This window comes from Haliotis cracherodii, unplaced genomic scaffold (assembly GCF_022045235.1).
Source record: "Haliotis cracherodii isolate W230 unplaced genomic scaffold, xgHalCrac1.p SCAF_25, whole genome shotgun sequence".
Lineage (NCBI taxonomy): Eukaryota > Metazoa > Mollusca > Gastropoda > Lepetellida > Haliotidae > Haliotis > Haliotis cracherodii.
This window is the reverse complement of record NW_027266281.1, coordinates 5,575,244-5,602,762: the sequence shown is the minus strand read 5'-3', so window position 1 is coordinate 5,602,762 and position 27,519 is coordinate 5,575,244. Positions and strand designations below refer to the sequence as shown.

The window sequence follows — 27,519 nt, the reverse complement described above, 5'->3', positions numbered from 1 at the left end:
GTTGAAACGGTCCAATAGGTCATGGTGTTTTGGTTATGTTCCAGTCACCCACTCACTCACTCCATATGTTGAAACTGCCCAATAGGTCATCATGTTTAGGAGAAAGCCTCGTAAGTGTGTCACTTAAGCCTAATCCATTTCATTTTTCGGAATAAAATATGTCAGTTTGGGTCACCATACAACAAGGGTGTGAGTTGCTCATGCTATCAGTCACTGATTTGGTTGGTAACTATTAACATCATTAACGCTAAATAATCTTCACCATCATCATAGTCATAATGAAATGGTAGTTTCCATCGTCTTTGCTTATTGCGAACCGGAAACATACAACATGCAACATGTCTTTTTCCTTCATATATTATTATTTTCAAAATATTTGTTCATCTTCAATTCAAAGTAGACATTTGAAAAACAAAACAAAATCTTGAACAGCCTTCGTCCAGATTGAGGAATTCAGAGATGCAGAGCGGTCATCACATATCTGTCGCCATGGTAATTTACCCTTTCCAGATACAGGCTACATTGGACAGTAGTTGTCATCAATAGGATACCCTGGTAAAGGGTCCAGGAGATGTATTGTAAAGGAATGGGGATATACTACACTGAACAATCCAATCTCATTAAAATCAGATCTTAGTTCTCGCTTCCGCTAAAGAAAGATCTGAGGACATCCCATTACAAGTCACGTCAGAACGAGGGCAGTCTGTAAATAAAGTCTGGAACAGACAATCCAGTGATTGACATCATGAACATCAATCTAGGCAATTGGGATACGATGAAATGCATCAAACAAGTCAGCGAGGACAACCGTTAGTCGCCTCTTACGACAAGTATAGTCGTGTTTTACTCTGGCTAAACAAGGATGCTTTAAATCCATATCAACTCTTAAAATAGGTGACAATTTAAAAAAAACAAAAAAACTATTGTTTTCAAACTGCAAACACTCAGAGGTCAGTAGACAGCAACATTGTGAAGGTAAGTTTGACACAGGACAAAACAGTAATGTTGTACATCACATCATGTCGGATTAACGTGGGAAGAAATCCCGAGGTGATGGAGGTCTTACACTTTGGTGCTGACAAACCAAGAAAGATTATCTGGACGTGTCTGGGAATCGAACACACACCATCAACTCCAATACCGACCCCTCTCTACAGATGAGGGGGCTTGGGTGGTCCAGTCGTCTAAGGCGCCGCGATTCGCTGTGCAGAGTTGCATCCCCTGGACACGCCAGGAACCTATGATTGTGGGTTCGAATCCCGGTTCAGCCCGATTATGTTTCTAGGTTTGTCAGCACCATACCCGTGCTCGTGGGGTTCACCGAAGTGGTAATCGTCTGAGACCTGCATCACTTGGGGCTTTCCTCCCACATTAAGCTGACACGCCGTGATATAACTGGAATACTGTTAAAAGCGGCGTTAAACCCAACTCACTCACTCTACAGATAATAATCTGGATGTGGGTGATGTCTACTACTTCCTTGTCCAGGTTCACCTCAGACATCATGACTACACATGCATGGTCAAACAACAAAGGACGGATCATTGCAACAAAATGTCAATCTAACATCAGATATTCGACGTAATAAGCGCCCGGGGCGCTCTCAAAATTAGAAATAGGGGGTTCTTATTAGAATATAATTTTGGTGAGAAAAAAACAAGAGTTGAAAGATTGTAAATTTCGTAGTTTATGCTGACAGCCTGAAATGATACAAAAGAAAGGTTTGTGCGTGTTATACACGACAGATATATTTTTTGTGTACATTGATCAATCTGAAGGGTGCTTATTAGGATTTTTCACTATATATATTAGCATGGGCGCTTATTAGAGCGGGGTGCTTATTACATTGAAACATTGGTTAGGCAAACCTAATCAGCTGGGACTGTATTTTGGCAATCAGATCTTAAATAGACAAGAAACTGAGTGAGTGAGTTGGGTTAAACGCTGCTTTTAACAGTATTCCAGTTATATCACGGCGTGTCAACTGAAAGTGGGAGGAAAGCCCGAAGTGATTGTGGTCTCAGACGTTTACCACTTCGGTGAAACCCATGAGCACAGGTATGGTGCTGACAAACCTAGAAACATAATTGGGGCGAACCGGGATTCAAACCCACAATCATAGGTTTCTTGCATGCCCAACGGATGCAACTCTGCACAGCGAATCGTGGCGCCTTAGACAACTGGATTTCCTGGCCCCTCTGAGACATCATGACTACACACACATAGACAAATAACAATGGACAGATCATTGCAACAAAATGTAAATATATACATCAGATATAAATATATATATCAAACATTGGTTGGCAATACCTAATCAGTCGGGACTGTATTTTGGCAATCAGATCTTAACTAGACAAGAAACGGAGAAAAGATGAAAGAACATGAAGATAAATGAATGAGAGCATGACGTATGTTACACTATCTGGTGGTATCTTCCTCTAGGACAAAGGTTTGGTTTGGTTTGTTGATTAACGCCGCACTCAGCAATATTCAAGCTATATGACGGTGGTCTGTAAATAATCGAGTCTTGACCAGACAATCCAGTGATTGATATCATGAGCATCGATCCACGCAATTGGGATCGATGACATGCATCAACCAAGTCAGCAAGCCTGACCACTTGATCCCGTTAGTCGCCTTTTACGACAAGCTTAGTCACCTTTTACTGCAATCATGGGTTGCTGAAGACCTATTCTACCCTGAAATCTTCACAGGTCCCAGGACAAAGGAGACAAGAGATGAAGTTACCCGACTTGTGAGTGAGTGAGTTGGGTTTAACGCCGCTTTTAACAGTATTCCAGTTAGATCGCGGCGTGTCAGTTTAATGTGGGAGGAAACCCCGAAGTGATGCAGGTCTCGGACGTTTACCACATAGGTGAAACCCATGAGCACGGGTATGGTGCTGACAAACCTAGAAAAATAATTGGGGCGAACCGGGATTCGAACCCACAATCATAGGTTTCTGGTGTACCCAAGGGATGCAACTCTGCACAGCGAATCGCGGCGCCTTTGACGACTTGGCCACCCGTGCCCCCAGAAGAGAGGAAGAGAAGAAGGAGTGATGTTTAGTGAATGCTGATCTACGCAACAGCGAGGAATGTCACAGACACAAGATGGCTGCCAGATAAACTAGTGGTTGACATTATGAGCATTGTGACAAGCAGTCAGGTTACAATGACACAGTCCTCCTCGTCCCAGGTGATGTTCTCCCCTGCCATATATTTCAGTGTAATCCAGGTGATGTATTATTTGTCAAATCACTATCATTACTTCTACCCAGCTAGCTGTGTACCCTTCTTAATGTGTTATGTTATTTATACATCATAGCTAAAAAGGAAGACTTATCACTATACCAGACCGCTGTAACTTGATAATGCGCTCATATTGCTTGACGACAGGGCATTATCACGCCCGTTGTTAGGCGATATCATAGGGAGTTCAATAGTGACATCATCTGGTTTGGTCTATGACGTTTCTGTATTTGCAAAAGTGGTCAGTGACATTCATTGTGTGTTGATTGCAGTAAATGTTTCAAAACCGATATTGTTGTTTATTTATTAACAAATTCTATCCATTTTAGCTATAATAATGGTGGCACTATTTCTCAGGGCATGATCAGAAGCCCTCAGTCTTTTCAACTGCCCTTCCTCGTCAGGCAGTTTATGGAAGACCGCGGGCTTCAGAAAATGATAATACCCTGAATATAAAGTTAACCGACTTTAAAAGTCTGGTTTCCAAGCTTGCCGAACTAGGCTGAAATTCCTGGGCTCGATCGTAGAGCCACCAGTGGCTGTTAGGAGTTATGTCTCGCCCATGGACCAATCAGATTCCCCTTCTCGTATCACTTGCATTTGCATCAAACACAATGGCGCTGCCCAGTCAAGACAATCTGATCGACAATCAAGATCAATATTGTGATAAATTGGTTTTTACTTCGCGAAGTGCATCAAATCACGTGAGCACCTTGATTAAAAACATGAAAAGATTTGGAAAATATCTGTTGACAATGAGTTGGCGGTGCACATGCTTTGCAAATCCTGTAATCGACCGAACTCTTCATGACAGTTTACGAACCGGATTTTGATTTCGTGGCACGATTTTGATTGGACTATGCATAGACTCGTTAGTCCAGCCAAAATCTAGCTCCATAACACCAGCCTAGTTCGGCAAGAGTGGAAACTGGACTTTTATAGTCAGTTAACTCTCTTGCCTTGGGAAGATGAGCGTTACCCTGATAATATCCAGCCTTAATCCTGTCTATCTGCCCCTACTAACATTTGCCCGACATCCGTCTCCCCGATCATGTTCTATGGACGCAGTAGCGACTGTGTCATGGCAGCACTGCACAGAAAAGCAACACAATTGTCCTTTGATTTTCTGAGTTGATTGGATCCCCACCATCTTGCTTAATGAGTTGAGCCGTGTCACCTGAAAATACAGAACAAAAATAAAGCTTCCAGCAGCGGTGTAGGGCTCCAAGTAAACCTTCTATTTCTTCAACAGTTTGACAAACATGGACAGGACACTTTTGGTTATCGAGAAAACAGAAGCCCCCGAACTGAAGATCTTCATGGAAATGTCTCATCTAGTGTTAATAAGTCAATCCTGGTTTCAGAAAACAGACACCTCCAAAATAATTTACTTTTTTAGTGTCTACTAAACCAAACTTTGCATAATGCACTGTTTGATATATTTAAACTAGCATATGCTGATCATACTTAAAATATATTTTACTGGACGCAGGCTTCAGAATAGCAGCTAATGTTATTCTCTCAATGTCCTTAAGTGCAACAGGGGTGGTCGGGTAGCCTAGTTGTTAAAGCGTTCGCTTGTCATGCCGAAGACCCAGGTTCGATTCCAAACATAGGTACAATGTGTGAAGCCCATTTCTCGTGTCCCCCGCCGTGATATTGTTGGAATATTGCAAAAAGCAGCGTAAAACCATACTCACTCACTCACTCACTCACTCACTCAAGTGTACTACCACCATTATCCCAACTGACTGCATTAACTGGGACATGCAGACCCAAGATGGAGGCAGTCGGGAATATCTGGCTTGACTGGGGCATTTGTAATTCTCAAAAGAAACTTGTAATCCCACTGACCACCACATAAAGCATAGTTGCCTAATCTAGATATAACCTGAAATTGCGCGTATTCTTCTTGAAGTTTTTAGCAACTTTTCGCATCTTGAGTCTGTTGGACTCTCTGCTGTCAGGATTCCCAAGCAACAGAGTTTGCTGGGAAAATGCTGGCATATGAACCAAAACTGGTTTGAACAAGAGTCATCAGAAGATGACAAACTTCCCGACCCCTACAACTTTGAACAGGGCAGCAAGTCCTGCAACAGTGATCTGTCCAGAGTATTTCTATCTAATAAGTTTGTCTATATACAAGAGTAGTCATTGAGCTATCAAAACACCATGGAATTGGGATTCGGAACATTGTATGTCAGGTCCTTTTTTGCAAAGATATGAGTGAGTGGATGTCACACAGCTGGTACATGGCTTATGCTGTAATCTACCAACTGTGCTTATCAATAGTTACTGAAGCTCACCTTTTACAGCTTAATACAAATACAGACATAAACATTTCCCTTCTGTTAGCTATCCACAATTTACCATTTGGTCATTGTGTGTCATTGTGTGTCATTGTGTGTCATTGTGTGTCATTTTGTGTGCTTATTGAAGAAAAACGGTAGTTTTGGAGATATGCACTGGAAAAACACATCCCTGCAATTTGAGTCAAAATCAAACTTGTTGCCATGAAAACATTAAAAATATCAATTCTAAAAGTCCCAAAATAGCAAAAGGCACCAGTTGACAATCTGATCTCTGTGTGTGCAAAGTTTCATGAATGAATACCAAGTAGTGTCATCCCATGTTAAACTGCCTACCTGACAATGGCAGGTGCGGTGGGCAAGTCGATTCCGTCATTCACACCTCTCTCATACTCATCAACGTCAGCCAGGTCTTCATCCAGGGAGGAGGAGAGTTGTTGCAGCAGCACATCCAGCGCCTGGCAACATGTGTATGCATGTGCGAGTGAGTGAGTGAGTGAGGGCCTGGCAACATGTATACTTTAAAGTTAGTTAGTGACAAAGTCAGTAGTCCAGCAACAGAAACCAGGTCGTCATGGTGACGAACGAATGCTTGGTTCTGATGACCTAGTAAAAACTAAAATTGACAAAATATATCATGCAAAAGAAAAACACAGCAGCCCAAACTAAGGTGAGACAGTATCCCAATCTCACTGAAATCAGATCTTAGTTTTCGGTACCGCTAAACAAAGATCTGAGGACATCCCATAACAGGCCACGTCAGAACGACCTTTCGCGAACTTTGACCGACCAATGAAATGACTGACAAGCAATCAACATTAGCCAATCAGAAGGCAGCTTTCTCGAGCTTTGCGACACAAATTTCAAACTAGCAACTACGCTTCGAAACATATTTTGACGTATTCACTATTAAAAAATTTAAAACTGATAAAAAGAACATTCTGGAATGGCTTATAGATGGCCTAGATTGTATGGATATGATTAAAAAAAACGTAACTGTCGTTCGGAATACCCTCTGTTAATTTTTACGAGGTTGCATGATGAGAAAACACATTCCGTCCATCACTTTCATGATCTGGTAAGCGACGCTCTGATTGGTTGGATGAAAGGTCGTTCTGACATGACCCGTAATGGGATGTCCTAAGATCTGATTATAATGAGATTGGACAGTATCCTGACACTGATATGTCTTTGTTTTATCCCTTCAGGGTAGCAACACAAACCTCTTCTTTTGGTGGGATGACGCGGAAGGGGATTGAACCACCGACCTTCAATCCTCAGGGCAGATACAATATCCACTAGACCACAGAGGCAACCTCCAAGTACTCGAACGAGGCGAAACATTTAAACATTCAAAACTAAAAGCACCAAACACAAACCGTCAAACAGTCTTAACAACAGGAGTGTCACTGCGACATAATAAAATGTTAAACTCAAAACTCCCAGGAACAAGATCACTGTCAAGCTATTAGAAAGTGGTTTATAGTGAGTTCAGTGTTAACATACACTCTGAGGTTTATGAGTGAGAAGTGCTAACTATTTGGTGTATTATTTAAGGTGGGGATGGGACCTGTTCCTGTATATATCCTTGAACATAAGAATTTGTCCTCAGATTTAACAAAAAAACAAAACTTCCACTTTCTGTTCGAACACTACTGTGTTGTTGTGCAAAGAAAACTTGTTTCATTCCTCCCTTTTTGTAGTGCTGATTAATGTCTTCTGTCTCCCTACTCCCCCAACCCCTTCCAGAATACAAATAGTCGATCCCTAATGTTGAAGTCAATATTCAGACAAATCACAGTAGCCTGAAACCCTGGATGATCAAGAATGAGATCTTCACTACTATGTCGGCTACTATGTAGGCTACTGAGATGAGGACCGACTGTGAGCCCGGTCCCCACGGAGGACACATACTATCGACACTGACCATATCAGTGACCACCCAGCCTCTAGTTTGGTTAGCTCCAAAGACAAGCATGAGGACTGACTGTGACCCCGGTCCCCAGAGAGGACACACTGAAGATACTGACCACATCAGTGACCACCCAGCCTCTAGTTTAGTCAGCTCCAAAGACAAGCATGAGGACCGACTTTGAACCACGTCCCCACAGAGGACACAATGAAGAACTGACCACATCAGTGACCACCCAGCCTCTAGTTTAATCAGCTCCAAAGACAAGCATGAGGACCGACTTTGACCCACGTCCCCACAGAGGACACAATGAAGAACTGACCACATCAGTGACCACCCAGCCTCTAGTTTAGTCAGCTCCAAAGACAAGCATGAGGACTGACTGTGACCCACGTCCCCACAGAGGACACAATGAAGAACTGACCACATCAGTGACCACCCAGCCTCTAGTTTAGTCAGCTCCAAAGACAAGCATGAGGACCGACTTTGACCCACGTCCCCACAGAGGACACAATGAAGGACTGACATCAGTGACCACCCAGCCTCTAGTTTAGTCAGCTCCAAAGACAAGCATGAGGACCGACTGTGACCCCGGTCCCCACAGAGGACACAATGAAGAACTGACATCGGTGACCACCCAGCCTCTAGTTAAGTCAGCTCCAAAGACAAGCATGAGGACCGACTGTGACCCCGGTCCCCATGGAGGACACACTGAAGATACTCACAACATCGGTCACCACCTTCTCATGCAGTTTACGTAGCGGCTTGCAATGAATCGTCTTGTCTCGATTTGTCTTCACTCCAAAATACTGCCGAAGTAAGATATTTCCCATCATTTCTGAAACAAGAAACAATGAATGTGTGACCTACATCTGACAGAGACTACACCTCTCAATTCTAGCTGGTATTTGTCAAACAAGAAACCCTGACCTACAAAATCTTGCAGTTCTTAAACGTTTGTCACTTTGGTAAAAGCCATGAACATGTGTACAGTGACCACGGTACATGCTTACAGTCTGTACAAGATCCTTTCTTTCAACAAAGGACCCGTGAAGATCCGGGGTAGCACAGGTCTTCAGCAACCCATGCTTGCCGTAAAAGGCGACTATGCTTGTCGTAAGAGGCGAGTAACGGGATCGGGTGGTCAGGCTCGCTGACTTGGTTGATGAATGTCATCGTATGCGTTGATCAATGCTCATGATGTCAATCACTGGATCGTCTGGTCCAGACTCGATTATTTACAGACCGCCGTCATATAGCTGGAATATTGCTGAGTGCGGCGTTAAACAAGGAACAAAACACGAACAAAAAACTTTCAACAAAGAGGCATCAACATCAACATCTTTGATGACACCAAGAAAGGACATGAATTCATGAAATACTCACATTTTCCTTTCTCACTTTCAACAGTGGAGCTGGAATGAGCTGGAGAATGTAACAAAGTGAGCAGCTCAAAAAGCCTCAGTGAGAGGTCTGTTTAATTACTTACCATCGACAAATCTGTTGGCGAAGTCACTCTCGGTCCACACTTTGCCTTGTCGAGAAATGAGAGACAGCAGATAGTCCAGACACAGAGACTCCACCAGCCTGTCTCCAGCCTTCTCCTTCACCTACACACAGACACAGACATGAGTTACCTGGAGTCCAGACACAGAGACTCCACCAGCCTGTCTCCATCCTTCTCCTTCACCTACACACAGACACAGACATGAGTTACCTGGAGTCCAGATACAGACACAGACACAGACATGAGGTTCTGGAGAAAGTCCAGACACAGACACAGACACAGAAATGAGAGACAACAGATAGTCCAGACACAGAGACTCCACCAGCCTCCAGCCTTCTCCTTCACCTACACACAGACACAGACATGAGTTACCTGGAGTCCAGATACAGACACATACACAGACACAGACAGGAGGTTCTGGAGAAAGTCCAGACACAGACACAGACACAGAAATGAGAGACAACAGATAGTCCAGACACAGAGACTCCACCAGCCTGTCTCCAGCCTTCTCCTTCACCTACACACAGACACAGACATGAGTTACCTGGAGTCCAGACACAGACACATACACAGACACAGACATGAGGTTCTGGAGAAAGTCCAGACACAGACACAGACTCAGAAATGAGAGACAACAGATAGTCCAGACACAGAGACTCCACCAGCCTGTCTCCAGCCTTCTCCTTCACCTACACACAGACACAGACATGAGTTACCTGGAGTCCAGACACAGACACATACACAGACACAGACATGAGGTTCTGGAGAAAGTCCAGACACAGACACAGACACAGAAATGAGAGACAACAGATAGTCCAGACACAGAGACTCCACCAGCCTCCAGCCTTCTCCTTCACCTACACACAGACACAGATATGAGGTACCCAGAGTCCAGACACAGACACAGACATTAGGTACCCGGAGTCCAGACACAGACACAGACATTAGGTACCTGGAGTCCAGACACAGACACAGACATTAGGTACCCGGAGTCCAGACACAGACACAGACATAAGGTACCTGGAGTCCAGACACAGACACAGACATTAGCTACCCGGAGTCCAGACACAGACACAGACATTAGGTACCTGGAGTCCAGACAAAGACACAAGGCACAGACATGAGAGAAACAGATTGTTCAGTGACCGAAAATATGTTGTGTTTCTAATTATAATCAACTCTCCCACCCCAAGAACATGACCTGTTCAGTCCTGGGAAAGATTTACTCACTGACTTCATCTCGCGTCGTGTGATCTTGCTGTCGTAGTGCTGGATAATGTCCTTGGCAACCACCACAGCCTCATCCTCCACCTCTGGACCGATCACCTCGTCCTCCAGGAAGTCCTCCGCTATAATGTCAAACACAGCTTCCTCCAGCTGAAACACCAACAGGACGTCCTCAATTAACCCTATCCCTCCTCCAGCTGAAACACCAACAGGACATCCTCAGTTAAACATCATCCAGCTGAAACACCAACAGGACGTCCTCAATTAACCCTCCTCCAGCTGAAACACCAACATTGCCTCTTCAGTTAACCCTCCTCCAGCTGAAACACCAACATTGCCTCCTCAGTTAACCCTCCTCCAGCTGAAACACCAACATTGCCTCCCATGTTAACCCTCCTCCAGCTGAAACACCCCTAGGAAATCCTTTTATGTTTGAAACAAGCAGGTATTTTTCCAGTACATGTCTCTCCTTGTTGCATGTCTCTCGAATACAACTCGGAACATCTTTGAAGAAAAACTTCATCATAACAGTCCTCTGATTTGACATGATTTTATTGCAGATCTGTGCAAAATCTGTGCTCAAAAGAGGCACTTTGATTGGTTGCTGATTATTGAGTTATTGAGCGAGAGAAATCCTCTGTACTGAGTTGGTGATTAGTAGGGCTGTTACGATTCACTCGTGCATTCTGTGAATTGAACCGTATTCATTCATGAGATGAATTCATTATTCGAAGCCACTAGAATCGAATATATATGAATATGGAATCATGTGCATTTACATACCCTGTACCTAATTACTGTAAACAGCTTTATTTCTGCGCCGTTAAAATATTGCGAATACCACGCCAAAGACAATACTGCGACAAGATATTTTTGTGAGTTGTCGTGTTGAGATGACCCCTCACGTACCAAACAATAGACAGCTTCTCTCCGAAGCTAGTTTTTCTGAGTTGGACGGAAAGTTGACCGGAAGAGATTGCGACCAATTATCAAATACGATAATTGACTCAACTCAGTGTCATGTCATGTGTGGACAAAATTGCAAAGGACACTGACGCAATCAAGCGAGGTTGGAAGAAGGCAGAATTACTGTGAGGTAACAGTGACACTAACTGGTCTGTTTACACTGTCATTTGTGATGTATTGTGTGACCAGTCTGCATTCATTTGTGTTTTTAACTTATTGAGTAACTTGTAGTTCTGGTTGATGATTTCAACATTTGATGACGTGTTGCAATGAATAAAGTATGTATGTATTATTTATACTTATTTTTGCGTTTTTAATTTTTGCGATTGAGTCTCGTTCGCAAAACTCGCAATAATAAAACGGTCACAAAAAATTCCCTGTTTACAGTATCCATAAAAGTTTATAAAAACATAAATGCATAGATTTCTTCAAAAACAACACTCTTATAATATTTAATTTGACATTGTTGTGGTCACTGGTCATTGTCACATTTGAGCAGATACTTGTACCTGGATAAGTGCAGTATATTAACGTTTAATATATTAATAATTAACAAACCATGTCAAATAATTTATGTTATTGTTTCACTGAATATAACAAATAATACATAAACTACTGACTTGTAATTGTATTCGTGAATTAATATTCGTATTCGTTACCCTATATTCATGATATGAATCGTATTCGCCTCATAGTGTATTCGTTGCAGCCCTAGTGATTAGAGGTATCACGATTGTCACTTCCAAATCAAAGCTGTTGTGGTCATTGGGCCCAGGTGAAATATATGATGCTGTTGGAAATAAACATGAAAATCGATAAATCCTTGTCATAGCCTAATATTAAAACTTAAATATTCAGGTGGTCCTCAGATTCAAATACCACAGCAGCTACCGCAAGGCAGGACTAGCATCATCTAACTCTCCAGGAATAGTGAGTGAGTGAGTGAGTGAGTGAGTTTGGTTTTAAGCCGCTTTTGGCAATATTCCAGCAATATCACGGCGGGGGACACCAGAAATGGGCTTCACAAAATGTACCCATGTTTGGAATCGAACCCAGGTCTTCAGCGTGACGAGCGAACGCTTTAACCACTAGGCTACCTGACCGCCCCCCAGGAATAGTGAGATAGAAACAGAGCATCATCATTCAATATGTACAACAAACATGTTGTCCCAGACACTTCATTTTCAGGTTTGTTTCATCACAAAACACAAGTCTATTCCTACTCACCAGCTCGTTCCTCATGTCCTGGACTTCCTCCGCCAGCAGCTCGTCGAGGATGTTGTCGGCCATGACGTCCTCAAGGTAGTTGTGTGCCAGCTCCAGCACCGTCTCACGCACCACCTCCCGGCACTGCTCCATCACCGCCGCCGCCACCACATCCTCCAGGAACATCTCCAGGGGGTCGGGAGGGGGGATGTAGTAGGGGGTGAGGGGGGTGAGGGGGAGGCTGATCTTGGTGTATCTGAACAGGGGACACATCAGCATATTCAATGTAGCCATCCAGCATCCATTCATTTTTCCATCCATCAACTGTTGAAGCACTTCAGTCTTGTAGTGACACATTCAGTCTGTTCATCCATCATTCATCCATCCATCTTTCCATCCATCAACTGTTGAAGCACTTCAGTCTTGTAGTGACACATTCAGTCTGTCCATCTTTCCATCCATCAACTGTTGAAGCACTTCAGTCTTGTGACACATTCAATCTGTCCATCATCCATCCATCTTTCCATCCATCAACTGTTGAAGCACTTCAGTCTTGTAGTGACACATTCAGTCTGTCCATCTTTCCATCCATCAACTGTTGAAGCACTTCAGTCTTGTTGTGACACATTCAATCTGTCCATCATCCATCCATCTTTCCATCCATCAACTGTTGAAGCACTTCAGTCTTGTAGTGACACATTCAATCTATCCATCCATCAACCATCCATGCAAGCATAAACTAGCCACAATACAGCTGGAGTATTGCTGAATGTGACACAAAACAACATTCACTCTCGATGATACTGAACATTTTGGAAGAAAATAGAATACTAATTACATCAGCCTCATGAACCTTATGTCAAGAGCAGAATTTCTGCAATTAAGATGCGTCAAAACAATTTTGAGGCTCTGTGACAAAAAATATCCTTTTGAGTGAGTGAGTAAATGAGTTTAAAACCACTAAAGACAATATTTCCGTTATACCATGGCATGTCAGCCGGTTGTGCAAGGAAAGCCAAGTCTTGGACAAGCATGGGTATGGTGCTGACTAGGGCTGTGTATTGACCTGGATTTGTATTGCAATAAATTGCCATACCTTAACCTGTATTGCGATACGTATTGCAAATTATTGTCAATTTACATTTTCAGAGTTAATCAGAGTTATACCCTGTATTAATGTCAGATACCATCAGGCTCCTTCCCAGCGTGTGACACCTTCGTTATACTCTCGGTATACAGAGCTCCGCGATGGGCTATCGCTGTGAGGAGCTTGATAGTCGTGATGTGTACTTGCTTATTGATAAAAAGATCGTCAGAGGCTATTTGTATCAGAAAGATACTATTTTCCATCTCGATATCGATTAGGAACACATAAATATACTTATTTATATTTGCCCCAACATATTGCTACATTTACAAACATATCGCAATAAATATTGCTGAAGATTTGCCCTCAATATACCGGTGTACTGGCAATGACATACTCCCTTAGTGCTGACAAACCAAGTAACATTATCAAGCAAATCTGGGATAAGAACCCTTAATCTTATGATCCTGGTACGCCTAAGGGACACAACTCCACATGACTGGGCCACCTGTGTCCTGATGAAGAACATTTTGATGCTTTGAGAAATGATGACCTACGGTCTAGCCTCCTCCAGCATAGCCTCCCTCACAATCTCCACCGTCATCTCCTCGATCTCCCGCGTCAGGACGTCGTCACACGCTCGCAGCGCCGGCATGAACCATGGATGCTCCGCTGGCTGCAGCACAACAACATCATCATCACCATCACCAGACTAATTGGTACAAACACAGGAACCCAGCTGCTGATATTCATAATTGTGTACATCCATCTCTATATCATCTTCCTGAGGCAAGGGAGTTAACTGACAGTAAAAGTCCAGTTTCCACCCTTCCCGAACTAGGCTGGAATTTCTGGGCCCAATCGCCAGCACCAGTGGCTATTTCGAGTTATGTCCCTTCAATATCCCTCCTATTGACTAATCAGATTCCTCCTCTCACATCACTTGCATTTGCTTCAAACAAAATGGTGGCGCCCAGTCAAGATTATCTGATCGATGATCAAGATATATATATATTGCAATAAAACGGGTCTTATCTTACATAAAAGAATGTAAGTACCTTGATTGGGAAAATATCTGTCAATGCCCAGTGGACAGTTCACATCTTTTTCAAATCTTGCAGTCTAGTTAGACAATGGTGGAGACTTGACATTTAAAGGCAGTTAATTTCCTTGTTTTGGGAAGACGTCTCTATACGTCAATTACATCTAAATGCATTTAAATTATTAAGGTTAAAATGCCCCATTGTGTTTGAAAATGTGCATCTTTTTTCAAATTTAGGGGCTAAAAGCACAAGGCCCCATCGCAGAATTATTCCTGCAGATTCCTCACCTTCTCTGCTGGAAACACAAAGAGCAACTATGGTAAACAGAAGAAATATTTAATAACACACAGATGGAAATGAGACGAGGAACAAAACTTAAAACAACTTAACAGCAAGTCACAGACGTGATGTAGGCCCGAGGTGTTTACCACACGCAAGTATTGGATTCAAACCAATTACCAGCTGATCCTCGTGTCGCAAAGGGCCACAACTCTGAACATTTAATGGTTGTGCTTAACAACTCTGGGCAGCTGTGCCACTTCCTCTCCATGAACATGACCTAGAAACATAATCGGGGCGAACTGGGATTCGAACCCACGATCTTAGGTTTCTGGTGTGCCCAAGGGACGCAACTCTGCACAGTGAATCGCGGCGCCTTAGACGACTGGGCCACGCGTGCCCCCTCCATGAACATGAAATCATGTGAATAGTTTTTATAGCAGTGTCTAAAATAACCGCCTGCCCGACTGTCCAAGACGAGATGTTTTTGTCTTGGACGGTCGACTTTTACAATATGCACAGCCGACATTCTGCTTGATTTTTTTTCAAAAATGATAAGAACTTATGAAATGAGTACATATTATTCTCAGTTGTAGTCACTGATATTGATTGTTCATTCAAATCTGGACTTGCCGGTTTGTAATCAAATTGGCAACATTTAACAAGACTTGCAAGTCTGGCCGGAACTTGTCTGAATTTGAAATACTGTGACAATCAGTGCTGTAGTAGAGGATCAGTAGAGGTGGAGGGGTCCACTATGTGGGGTGTGACATCAGTAGGGGTGGAGGGGTCCACTATTTGGGGTGTGACAGGGGTGTGGAGGGGTCCACTATGTGTGGTGTGACATCAGTAGAGGTGGAGGGGTCCACTATGTGGGGTGTGACATCAGTAGGGGTGTAGGGGTCCACTATGTGGGGTGTGACAGGGGTGTGGAGGGGTCCACTATGTGGGGTGTGACATCAGTAGGGGTGTAGGGGTCCACTATTTGTGGTGTGACAGGGGTGTGGAGGGGTCCACTATGTGGGGTGTGACATCAGTAGAGGTGGAGGGGTCCACTATGTGGGGTGTGACATCAGTAGAGGTGTAGGGGTCCACTATGTTGGGTGTGACATCAGTAGAGGAGGAGGGGTCCACTATGTGGGGTGTGACATCAGTAGAGGTGGAGGGGTCCACTATGTGGGGTGTGACATCAGTAGGGGTGTAGGGGTCCACTATGTGGGGTGTGACATCAGTAGGGGTGTAGGGGTCCACTATGTTGGGTGTGACATCAATAGGGGTGTAGGGGTCCACTATTTGGGGTGTGACAGGGGTTAGGAGGGGTCCACTATGTGGGGTGTGACATCAGTAGAGGTGGAGGGGTCCACTATGTTGGGTGTGACATCAGTAGAGGTGGAGGGGTCCACTATGTGGGGTGTGACATCAGTAGAGGTGGAGGGGTCCACTATGTTGGGTGTGACAGGGGTTAGGAGGGGTCCAGTATGCGGGGTGTGACATCAGTAGAGGTGGAGGGGTCCATTATGTGGGGTGTGACAGGGGTTTGGAGGGGTCCACCATGTGGGGTGTGACATCAGTAGGGGTGGAAGGGTCCTCTATGTGGGGTGTGACATCAGTAGGGGTGTAGGGGTCCATTATGTGGGGTGTGACATCAGTAGGGGTGGAGGGGTCCATTATGTGGGATGTGACAGGGGTGTGGAGGGGTCCACTATGTGGGGTGTGACATCAGTAGGGGTGGAGGGGTCCATTATGTGGGATGTGACAGGGGTGTGGAGGGGTGTAGGGGTCCACTATGTAGGGTGTGACGAGTGTGGAGGGGTCCACTATGTGGGGTGTGACATCAGTAAGGGTGGAGGGGTCCACGATGTGGATTGTGACATCAGTACGGGTTGGAGGGGTCCACTATGTGGGGTTTGACAGGGGTGTGTAGGGGTTCACTATGTGGGATGTCACATCAGTAAGGGTGGAGGGATCCACTATGTGGGGTGTGACATTAGTAGGGGTGGAGTGGTCCACTATTTGGGGTGTGACAGGGGTGTGGAGGGGTGGAGAGGTCCACTATGTGGGGTTTGACATCAGTAGGGGTGGAGGTCTCCACTATTTGTGGTTTGACAGGGGTGTGGAGGGGTGTAGGGGTCCACTATGTGGGGTGTGATGGGTGTGGAGGGGTGTTGAGGGGTCCACTATGTGGGGTGTGACAGGGGTGTAGAAACAGTGTGTACAAACAGAAAAGCAGCAAGAAAGCAACTGTCGAATACAGGGAAAAAAACTACGTCATCACATACAGCTCAACCATACACTCCCTACTCTACATTATAGCAAGTCTCATAGAAAATTAACATTTCAAAACATTCAAAATGTCCTGTAAATTTACAAGAAATTCAAGTTTTAAAAGAAATTTAACGTAGTGATTCTAACATAAATAGGACGGCTAAACTAATATCACATATGTGCTACTGTGACGCAAAGCAATATTAACGTCAGTACAACTAGTGCTATCAAGATGGGTGTAGGCTATTGTGGAGAGTTGGGTGTTAGTAAGAGAACACTGTCTAAAAGTATCTTTGAGCAGCATCTACAACATTAAGAAAATTTAAAATTGATCAATTTTGAATTAATTTCCAAAAAGCTATGTATCAATTTTGAATTCACTACAAAATTCAATTTTCTCAATTTATTCCTCAAAATATTGTTAAAATTTTAAAAAATAAAAATATTGAAAATCTACTTAACGTACCAGACTATGAACTGGGGAATGTTGTGTGAGGGTTTAGTAGTGGTACGTAGATTTGGCCAAGTCTGTCCGTCATACGCCCTCACTACATCCCTCGGCCCCATCTACTTGTCGTAAGAGGCGACTAACAGGACTGGGTGGTCAGGCTCGCAGACTTGGTTGATGCATGTCATCATATCCCAATTACGTTGGTTGATGCTCATGATGTCAATCACTGGAATGTCTGGTTTAGACTTGTTTATTTACAGACCGCCGTCACATAGCTGGAATATTGCTGAGTGTGGCGTTAAACAACAAACAAACAAAAACCAAAAATCCAATCTGCAGTCCTCACAGACATCTGGCCAGGAGGGATTTTATGACGATTCATGTGTAACTTAGAAACTTTGAACTTCTTATATGAGGGGTTATCTCCCTTGAAAAAACATATATCATTTGCGAAACAGACTTGGCCAAGTCTAGGTGGGTGGAAAGGCAGGGTCAGTGTGCTGTAGAAGGGTCATTACGATATATACACACCAACTTGTCAACCTCCGTAAGAGCATCTATCAAAACATCAGGCACAAACTCCTCCTCTAAACAATCGGTTATAAACCATGTGACAAAGTCCTCGGCAAACAGCGGATGTTTAATGAAATGTGTGTGAGTCTCATCCTGAAAATAAAGTCGCAAGCCATCACCAACACAACAAACGTCAACACAACACAACGTAACACAACGTAACACAACAAAACATTTCAACATTTCACCACAACACAGTTCGAGTAGAGGTTTGATGATATTTACATCAATCAGTATTAGTAGAAAATGCATATTGCTTTCATAATTTGAAAAGTGCTTCTGAATCTTTGAAGATTCTGGTTGGCAGCGGCTGAAACCGGTTATGGACAAGAACATTCCAAATACGGAGCAAATTTGTTTTTGTTTTAAATATTTCTACTCTTGACTGACTCAAACCATTTGAGAAGATGTCATGGATGAGTGAGTGAGTGAATTAATATAAAACGTCACATCAGCAATATTTCAGCCATATCGTAACGAGATGTTTTTCATCATTAATACATATATTTAGTCTAAATAAAAACCTGTCATCGATGGACAGTAAAATTACTAGAATATCCCAGATTCATATTTAAAACTAGCATACAACCATAAAAAGATACTACTTTATGAAAGAATTGTTTGATAGGCATTACTTAGAAGTTGACAGCTTGACAATGGTATAAGGATCTATACCGAAACATCGCTTTTTACAGTATTAAAGAAGTTGTTATCCATAAAATTGTGTCTACCTTGTACCATATGGAACAATACAATATAAAAAGGGCTTTGGATCGCCAGCAACTGAAAGTAGATCACCATACTAGGGACCATGGGGACTTACAGTACTTTTGCTATCTGCATGGACCCCAGCAGGATTTACACCATCCCTTCAGATGTTGGCGATGGCTGCCAAATTTAGCCAAGCATTTGTTGGCGTGTTTAAGAGAGATATAGTTAGTTGTAGACAACCCACCCTAACAGAGAGAGGATTTTGATATCGTTGACCCCTCCCTTTAAAAAGTGCTGGATCCGCCCTTAATCCAGCATGCTTGTGAATATTTTGGTTTGATTCAAAACAGCCAAACACTTTCACCTACCGGTACTCCCGAGGACAGGCAATGTAGATTATGTATACCAATGCACAATGTACAGGGGCGGTCAGGTAGCCTAGTGGTTAAAGCGTTCGCTCATCACGCCGAAGACCCGGGTTCGATTCCCGACATGGGTACAATGTGTGAAGCCCATTTCTGGTGTCCCCCGCTGTGATATTGCTGGAATATTGCTAAGAGCGGCGTAAAACAATACTCACTCACAATGTATATAAGTGTTATGCCAAATGTTGCATCTAGGCTAATAGACTAAACAAAGTTGGCAAAATCAGAAAAAAACATTTTCAATATTCAAGGATCCCATGAGCAGTGAAGGAGATTTCTGCCACACCTGGATATCATTAAACCTCTGGCACCAACACACCACACGGCAGTCATGTAATTACAAGCACACAGTTTTGTTTTAACGTTTGACATTGAATGCCATAAAAATAGAGTATAAAGCAGGATAAAATATAAAGAAGATCATTGTCAAGGATTTACTTATTGGCTCAAACTCTTAACGCTCTCGTTCCATCACTACACGCCACATCAAACACATTCCCCTGACCTCCGTCCACACGTAGAACTCACCGAGATGTGGTCGGGCTCGATGTCCAGTAGTGGCTGAACATACTGCAACAAAACAACGACACAATGAAACAAATTCATCAACTCCAGGTACAGGAAACAAAACAATGACACAATGAAACAAATTCATCAACTCCAGGGACTGGAAGCAGAACAACGACAAAATGAAACATTCATCAACTCCAGGTACAGGAAACAAAACAACGACACAATGAAACACATTCATCAACTCCAGGTACAGGAAACAAAACAACGACACAATGAAACACATTCATCAACTCCAGGTACTGGAAACAAAACAACGACACAATGAAACAAATTCATCAACTCCAGGGACTGGAAAAAAAACAACGACACAATGAAACAAATTCATCAACTCCAGGGACTGGAATCAAAACAACGACACAATGAAACACATACATCAACTCCAGTGACCGGAAACAAAACAACGACACAATGACACACATTCATCAACTCCAGGGACTGGAAACAAAACAACGACACAATGAAACACATCCATCAACTCCAGGGACTTAGAAACAAAACAACGACACAATGAAACACATCCATCAACTCCAGGGACTTAGAAACAAAACAACGACACAATGAAACACATTCATCAACTCCAGGGGGTAGAAACAAAACAACGACACAATGACACACATTCATCAACTCCAGGGACTGGAAACAAAACAACGACACAATGAAACATCCATCAACTCCAGGGACTGGAAACAGAACAACGACACAATGAAACACATCCATCAACTCCAGGGACTGGAAACAAAACAACGACACAATGAAACACATTCATCAACTCCAGGGACTGGAACCAGAACAACGACACAATGAAACAGGTCCATCAACTCCAGGGACTGGAAACAAAACAACGACACAATGAAACACATCCATCAACTCCAGGGACTAGAAACAAAACAACGACACAATGAAACACATCCATCAACTCCAGCGACTGGAAACAAAACAACGACACAATGAAACACATCCATCAACTCCAGGTACAGGAAACAAAAAAACGACACAATGAAACAGGTCCATCAACTCCAGGGACTGGAAACAAAACAACGACACAATGAAACAGATCCATCAACTCCAGGGACTTAGAAACAAAACAATGACACAATGACACACATTCATCAACTCCAGGTACTGGAAACAAAAGTGAGTTTCTGGGTCCGTAGATCCCTCTGTAGACTCCAAAACCTTCTTGGGATGAGGGACGATCTGTAGGAAATCCCCTTACAGAATCTGCTTCATCAGTCTGGAGATTTTGTTATCCTGACAATTAGAGAACCTCTAATAACAATAGCATGACTTAAGGTTAATATGGTGGAGGTGGTGCCTTTACTTACCCGGTACGACCTCCTGGGTGGCGTGTAGGCTCTGCGGCGCCGGACAGGTTCTTCCTCCGTCTCCTCTTCATCATCCTCTGAATCTGATCCCCCCGCTACTGTATGCACAGGCATCACATAGGCATTCAACATGGGTACCGGGTACCCGTTCATCGGCCCCGGGTAGCTGTGGAGGGGTATCGGGTACCCTTTGTTCAAAGGAACAGAATTCCGGGCAGGATCACGGCGGGACTTGCGGCCCTTCTTTTTCGAGGTGGATCCTGAGAGACGTAATCGATCTCTGTGAATGTCTTTGTATCCTCTGTCAGACTTCCTCTTCTTGTCTCTGCGCTTCTGGTGCCGCCCCGCCCCCTTGGGTGGAGGAGGGTAGTACATAGGGAAGGGCTGACCGTAGACCACATTGGGCGGGGCATATATAGGGTAGGGGAGGGGGTGGGGCTTGAGTTGGTCGTCCTCGTCATCATCAGTTTCTTCCCCCCAGCTGTCATATTCAGGAGGGCTGAAACCATGGCAACAAGATGGCATAAACATATCAATATATGATGTATGGCTCAATATTGCTTTTTATGGTATACCATATTTTCTTGAGTATAGTGCGCATCCCCCTCTAGCAGATTGAGTATCTTTGAAAAAAAACAAATATTAAGCGCAAAAAAATATTACACATACTCCTAAAGCAAATTCCGATAAACGAACTGGTGATAGTAAACTTGGTCAGTACAAATTTGAAATTTGAGATTAAAGATTTTCTTGTAAACTAACCCGGAAACAGCAATCAGCTGTACACACGTTTTCTTGGAATCTACCAGTGATTCAGTTAAAACTTTCCCCATGATATAACTTTACAGGATTTTGATGCAAAGATTGGGAAAAATTGTAACTGAAACTATTTTTTTATCAGGAATACTATTTTTCCGAGTTAGCTCCTGACTTACTTGACAAAAGCTTTTCTTGGTTTTACTGGCGGTACTTCCTCGTATCTTGTTTTCCTTAGGTTTCTGTGAGACCTGCGTTCTTCATGTTCCGGGGGGGTGTCGAGTCTGTGTCACAAACAGTACAGTACACAACGGTGGGTGCCGGTGCAGGGGTGGGTGGGTTGCAGTGATGAGCAGGTTTGCAGGGGTAGGGCGGGGGTAGGGCGGTGGAGCTGTAGGGGTAGGGCGGTGGAGCTGCAGGGGTATGATTGTGGAGCTGCCGGGGTAGGACGGTGGAGCTGCAGGGGTAGGACGGTGGAGCTGCAGGGGTAGGATTGTGGAGCTGCAGGGGTAGGATTGTGGAGCTGCCGGGGTAGGACGGTGGAGCTGCAGGGGTAGGACGGTGGAGCTGCAGGGGTAGGATTGTGGAGCTGCAGGGGTAGGATTGTGGAGCTGCCGGGGTAGGACGGTGGAGCTGCAGGGGTAGGACGGTGGAGCTGCAGAGGTAGGATTGTGGAGCTGCAGGGGTAGGATTGTGGAGCTGCAGGGGTAGGACGGTGGAGCTGCAGGGGTAGGACGGTTGAGCTGCAGGGGTAGGATTGTGGAGCTGCAGGGGTAGGACGGTGGAGCTGCAGGGGTAGGACGGTGGAGCTGCAGGGGTAGGATTGTGGCGCTGCAGGGGTAGGATTGTGGAGCTGCAGGGGTAGGACGGTGGAGCTGCAGCGGTAGGGCGGTGGGGGTAGGATGGGGGGAGGGCGGTACAGCTGCAGGGGTAGGACAGTGGAGCTGCAGGGGTAGGACGGTGGAGCTGCAGGGGTAGGATTGTGGACCTGTAGGGGTAGGACGGTGGAGCTGCAGGGGTAGGACGGTGGAGCTGCAGGGGTAGACGGGGTAGGGTGGGGGTAGGGCAGTTGAGCTGCAGGGAAGTGCAGCAGGACAACAAGTGTTTGAAATAATGTCACAACCCAAAAAGGCAGACAGGCAGGTGACCCATAAGCGTTGCCTGCCCATCTTTAGTGTTACCTGCCCACCCGCATTCAAACATTCTAAACAGGGAAAAATCACAAAAAATAAGAGACCAATCAAGTCTTGATTGTCTGGGAGAACCCTCTTCTTTGGAAAATAAATATGTATGTTACATTTCAAGTCAAGTGTCTGATACAAGAATAATCGCTACAGTTGCTCATGCTATCATCCACCTGTTTACCATGTTGCCATGACCCCATTATTTACAGACTTCGGTGATATGAAACTAGCATTCAAAATGCAACACTAATGTTTCAGTAAGTTTCACTTAAAAATTAGAATTTCCCTGTATAAATGTTACCTGGGTAAGTTAGGGGGTGTGGCCCGTCTGTACTTGCCGTAGGGAGGGTGGGTATTTCTGGCTGCTGGGGACCTCCTTCCGTACACCGGGGTCCGGGACTTGGTGGCAGGACTTCTCTTCCCACTCACTAAGTGGGTCCTGATGCGGCGTAAACTGAAAAAGGGGATGCTTTGTTTCAACCTGTATCTTGATGTAACTTTTTCGGTCTGCTCCTTTAGCCACTTTTGTTTGTTCGTTTGTTGTTTAACGCCGCAAACAGCAATATTCCACCTATATGACGGCGGTCTGTAAATAACTGAGTCTGGACAAGACAATCCAGTGATTGATATCATGAGCATCGATCCACGCAATTGGGATCTATGAGGTGCATCAACCAAGTCAGCGAGCCTGACCACACGATCCCGTTAGTCGCCTTTTACGACAAGTCTGGACAAGACAATCCAGTGATTGATATCATGAGCATCGATCCACGCAATTGGGATCTATGAGGTGCATCAACCAAGTCAGCGAGCCTGACCACACGATCCTGTTAGTCGCCTTTTACGACAAGCATAGTCACCTATTACGGCAAGTATGGGTTGCTGAAGACCTATTCTACACCAGATTCTTAAGCCACTAGTTCGATAAGCTAATAATACTCCACATATTAACATATTAACATTAATAAAATAATTCCACTGAAATTAAGGCCAGAATCGAGAGTTATTAGCACAGAACTTAATTCATACAAGAGAAATGTACTTCTGGTAGAGAACCATGAAGATCTGGGTAGAATAGTGAGTAAGTGAGTGAGTTGTCTTTAACGCCGCTTTAACAATATTCCAGTTATATCACGGCGTGTCAGCTTAATGTGGGAGGAAAGCCCCAAGTGATGCAGGTGTCAGACGTTTACCACTTCGATACAACCCACAAGCACGGGTATGGTGCTGACAAACCTAGAAACATAATCGGGGCAAACCGGGATTCGAACCCACAATCATAGGTTTCTGGCGTGCTCAAGGGACGCAATTCTGCACAGCGAATCGCGGCGCCTTAGAAGACTGGGCCACCCGCGCTCCCCCCCCCGGGTAGAATAGGTCTTCAGCAACCCATGCTTGTTGTAAAAGGCAACATGCATAGCCTGCACATATCGCGAAATCCATAGCACACAGTGTTAAGGATAAGCAAGTGAAGATTGAATCAGGGGTTTGTTGGTTTTTGTCAGTTTGCAGACAAACTGATAGCAGCACTTTTTTATTCATTTTGATGAATAAAAAAATTAAGTGCGATACCAGAGACACTAATAAAATTATTCTGAATAACTGAAGCGGTGCACGTGATCATGTGGTACGCGCTGTAAAGACGATGGCAATAACTGGTACTTTAAGTTGACAGGAAAGTTCTACTTCCACTGTTTTGATTCCCTATTGTAGCGTTATAACAGAAATCAACTGAATCTTATTTCACTGACAGAAATGGCTGATTTTGCTAATGGTTTCACAAAAATATATTGGTAACTTATTGGTTGTCAACTGTGTACACAGAATATGTCAGAAATAACATGAAAACACTGGTGATAACTGATTGGTGACCACTAGTGCAGTAATTGTGCTGGAGACCCATGGTGTTAGTTCAAGACTTTACATACTTTTGATATGACATATCTATGCGATCTATCTTCTACGTCATCACTAAATTTGAAAAATATTTCATCATGACATCTATACTTAGATCTATTTGAAAGCCTGGTACGAACCTAAAGTTTAAACAGTGTAGAGATTCGTTTCATGGATTATCCGACCCTTGAAAATTCAGGGTCTTCAGCAACCCATGCTTGCCTAAAAGGCGACTTCGCTCGTTGTAAGAGGCGACTAACAGGATCGGGTGGTCAGGCTCGCTGACTTGGTTGATGCACCTCAGCGATCCCAATTGCGTGAATCGATGCTGATGATGTTAATCACCGGATTATGTGGTACATACTCAATTATTTACAGACCGTCTCATATAGCTGGCATACACCTGAGTGTGGCGTTAAACAACAAACAAACAAATTAATTAATTGAATATCCAATCAAAAATACTGGCTCAAAGTTGAACTTGCATCCCTAGAAAACAGTTGGGTTTTTTTGTCTGAATTTCACGGTGAAAACTATCACCTAAAAACAACTTTGACAAGTGACAACCAAATTACTTTATCTGTTTGCTTGCATTTTACCCGAAACGAGGCTTGGATATGAGAACAGGACTAAAATCGGCGTTATTCCAAACTCGTCAAAACTGCCACCATCTGAGAGGCACAATGCTGTGGAATGCGCGACGGAATGAGACTAGATTCAAGTACAGTTTTCCCACTTACGAGTCTTGGTGTTCCCTCCAAAAGTGTTCCTTGGCTTCTACCGACATACTCCACGTGTATCACATCATCGGCGATGGTCCAGACGGTATATATGATAAAAGAGAAGTACTCAAATAACTCTCTCGAAAATTTGTTTACATGCCGCCATGGATCCCGAAGCGCCGCCTAGTGTACAAAGGGGAATAACTCTACAACAGGAATAGTCGCATGCCACTAATATTGTCTAGCTCGTTTTGGATTTGACGTGGAGGAACGTCATGTGGGTTTTTAAAAAAAAAAGATATTTTTTCGGTTGTCCTGAGAAAAGAATATAAAATATCGGCTTCCATTAATGTTCATTATGATGAAAAACACACTATTCCAAGTATTGACGCATGGTGGCTCGTTGGAAAGCTCTCAGACATCAAGGATTTTGTTTTTGACAAGTTCAACGTTTATGTCACAGGTAGTTAGAAAACATGACCGTTTGAATGTGTCTAAACTGGTTCATGTAACATGCTTTTTAAAAATTCTATTATGTAGTTTTGTATTTTATTTTATATATTATTAATTTCTGTATTTTAGCAGTCATCAATATTCTAGCAATAAAGCATGCGTGACAGGCGACTATATATATGCTTGGCGGCCAACGGGATCGGGTGGCCAGGCTCGCCAATTGCGTGGATCGATGCTCATGATGTCAATCAATGTAGTGTCTGGTCCAGACTCGAATATTTACAGACCGCTGTCATGTAGCTGGAATATTGCTGATTTCGCCGTTATTTGTTTTGTTTGTTTGTTTGTTGTTTAACGCCGCACTCAGCAATATTCCAATAATCTTATACATCACTGTTTAATCAAACAATGTTTTTCGTTGTTCATTGTGTCTCATAGGCCTTTCATGGCCTGATGTATGTTTTTTATGCAAGTTTTTATATGTCGTCTAATGTATACACATACAACGTGTGACATAGATAAAATATTTCCTTCTTTTCTTGTATAACCTACTCTCATTAAGTAAATCCTTCTCTTTCTCAACGTCGCGGCTACTGAGTTGAGACAGAGACCCAAACATCATTAATTAAATTAGGTCCACAGGGGGAGGGGGGGGGGGGGGGGGGGGGGGGGGGAGCAGTTGCCCCTATCAAAAAAAGTTAACTACGGCCTTGGTCCAATAAAACCACTTCTCCGACTTCTACGGAAGTCGTACTACAGGTGTCAAATCGTACCAACTACTCAATGACAATAACATTTTCCATTACAATAAGATCATGCAAAAGATGGACCTGACTGATCAGAACGGTATTCCTATTTTTCTACAAAATCACATCTTACAATGAGACATCAACAGCTACATATCATAAAATTCATTTCTTTCTATTCCGTCAGGATAAAAAAGAATGCTCTCCTTATTACTATCTCCGATTTCAGCTCAACATGGGTCGTCTTTAGGTCAAAAGTATTTTCCCCCTGAGTGAGTGAGTCAGTATGGTTTTACGCCGCTTTTAGCAATATTCCAGCAATATCACGGCGGGGGACACCAGAAATGGGCTTCACACATTGTATCCATGTCGGGAATCGAACCCGGGTCTTCAGCGTGACGAGCGAACGCTTTAACCACTAGGCTACCCGACCGCCAAAAGAGGAGTAAAACCATCCCAGGCAGCATTACACAATTGGGCCAACAGTGGGCCAATGCCGCACTGAACATTGGGCCAATGTCGTTTGCCGGCAATGGGCCAATGCTGTTTATCAACGATGGGGCAGCATTGGGCCAACATTGGTTGTCATTTGTGAGCCATCATTGGCCCAATGTTGGGCCAATGTTGACCCACTGTTGATCCAATGTTG

General features: G+C 43.8%; 1 protein-coding gene across 1 annotated transcript; it reads right to left on the bottom strand.

The window, feature by feature from the left end:
* Positions 1-5,895: 5,895 nt before the first annotated feature.
* On the bottom strand, positions 5,896-25,840 carry LOC139472733 (uncharacterized). The gene is made up of 12 exons (XM_071255188.1): positions 25,690-25,840; positions 23,355-23,507; positions 22,049-22,153; positions 21,114-21,612; positions 19,744-19,785; positions 18,038-18,172; positions 14,026-14,144; positions 12,403-12,637; positions 10,213-10,359; positions 8,965-9,085; positions 8,201-8,313; positions 5,896-6,021 (listed from the first exon to the last, which is right to left on the bottom strand). Exons 1-12 carry the CDS (start codon positions 25,734-25,736, stop codon positions 5,896-5,898), a joined length of 1,842 nt encoding a protein of 613 aa, XP_071111289.1. The 5' UTR covers positions 25,737-25,840.
* Between the last annotated feature and the right edge of the window lie 1,679 nt (positions 25,841-27,519).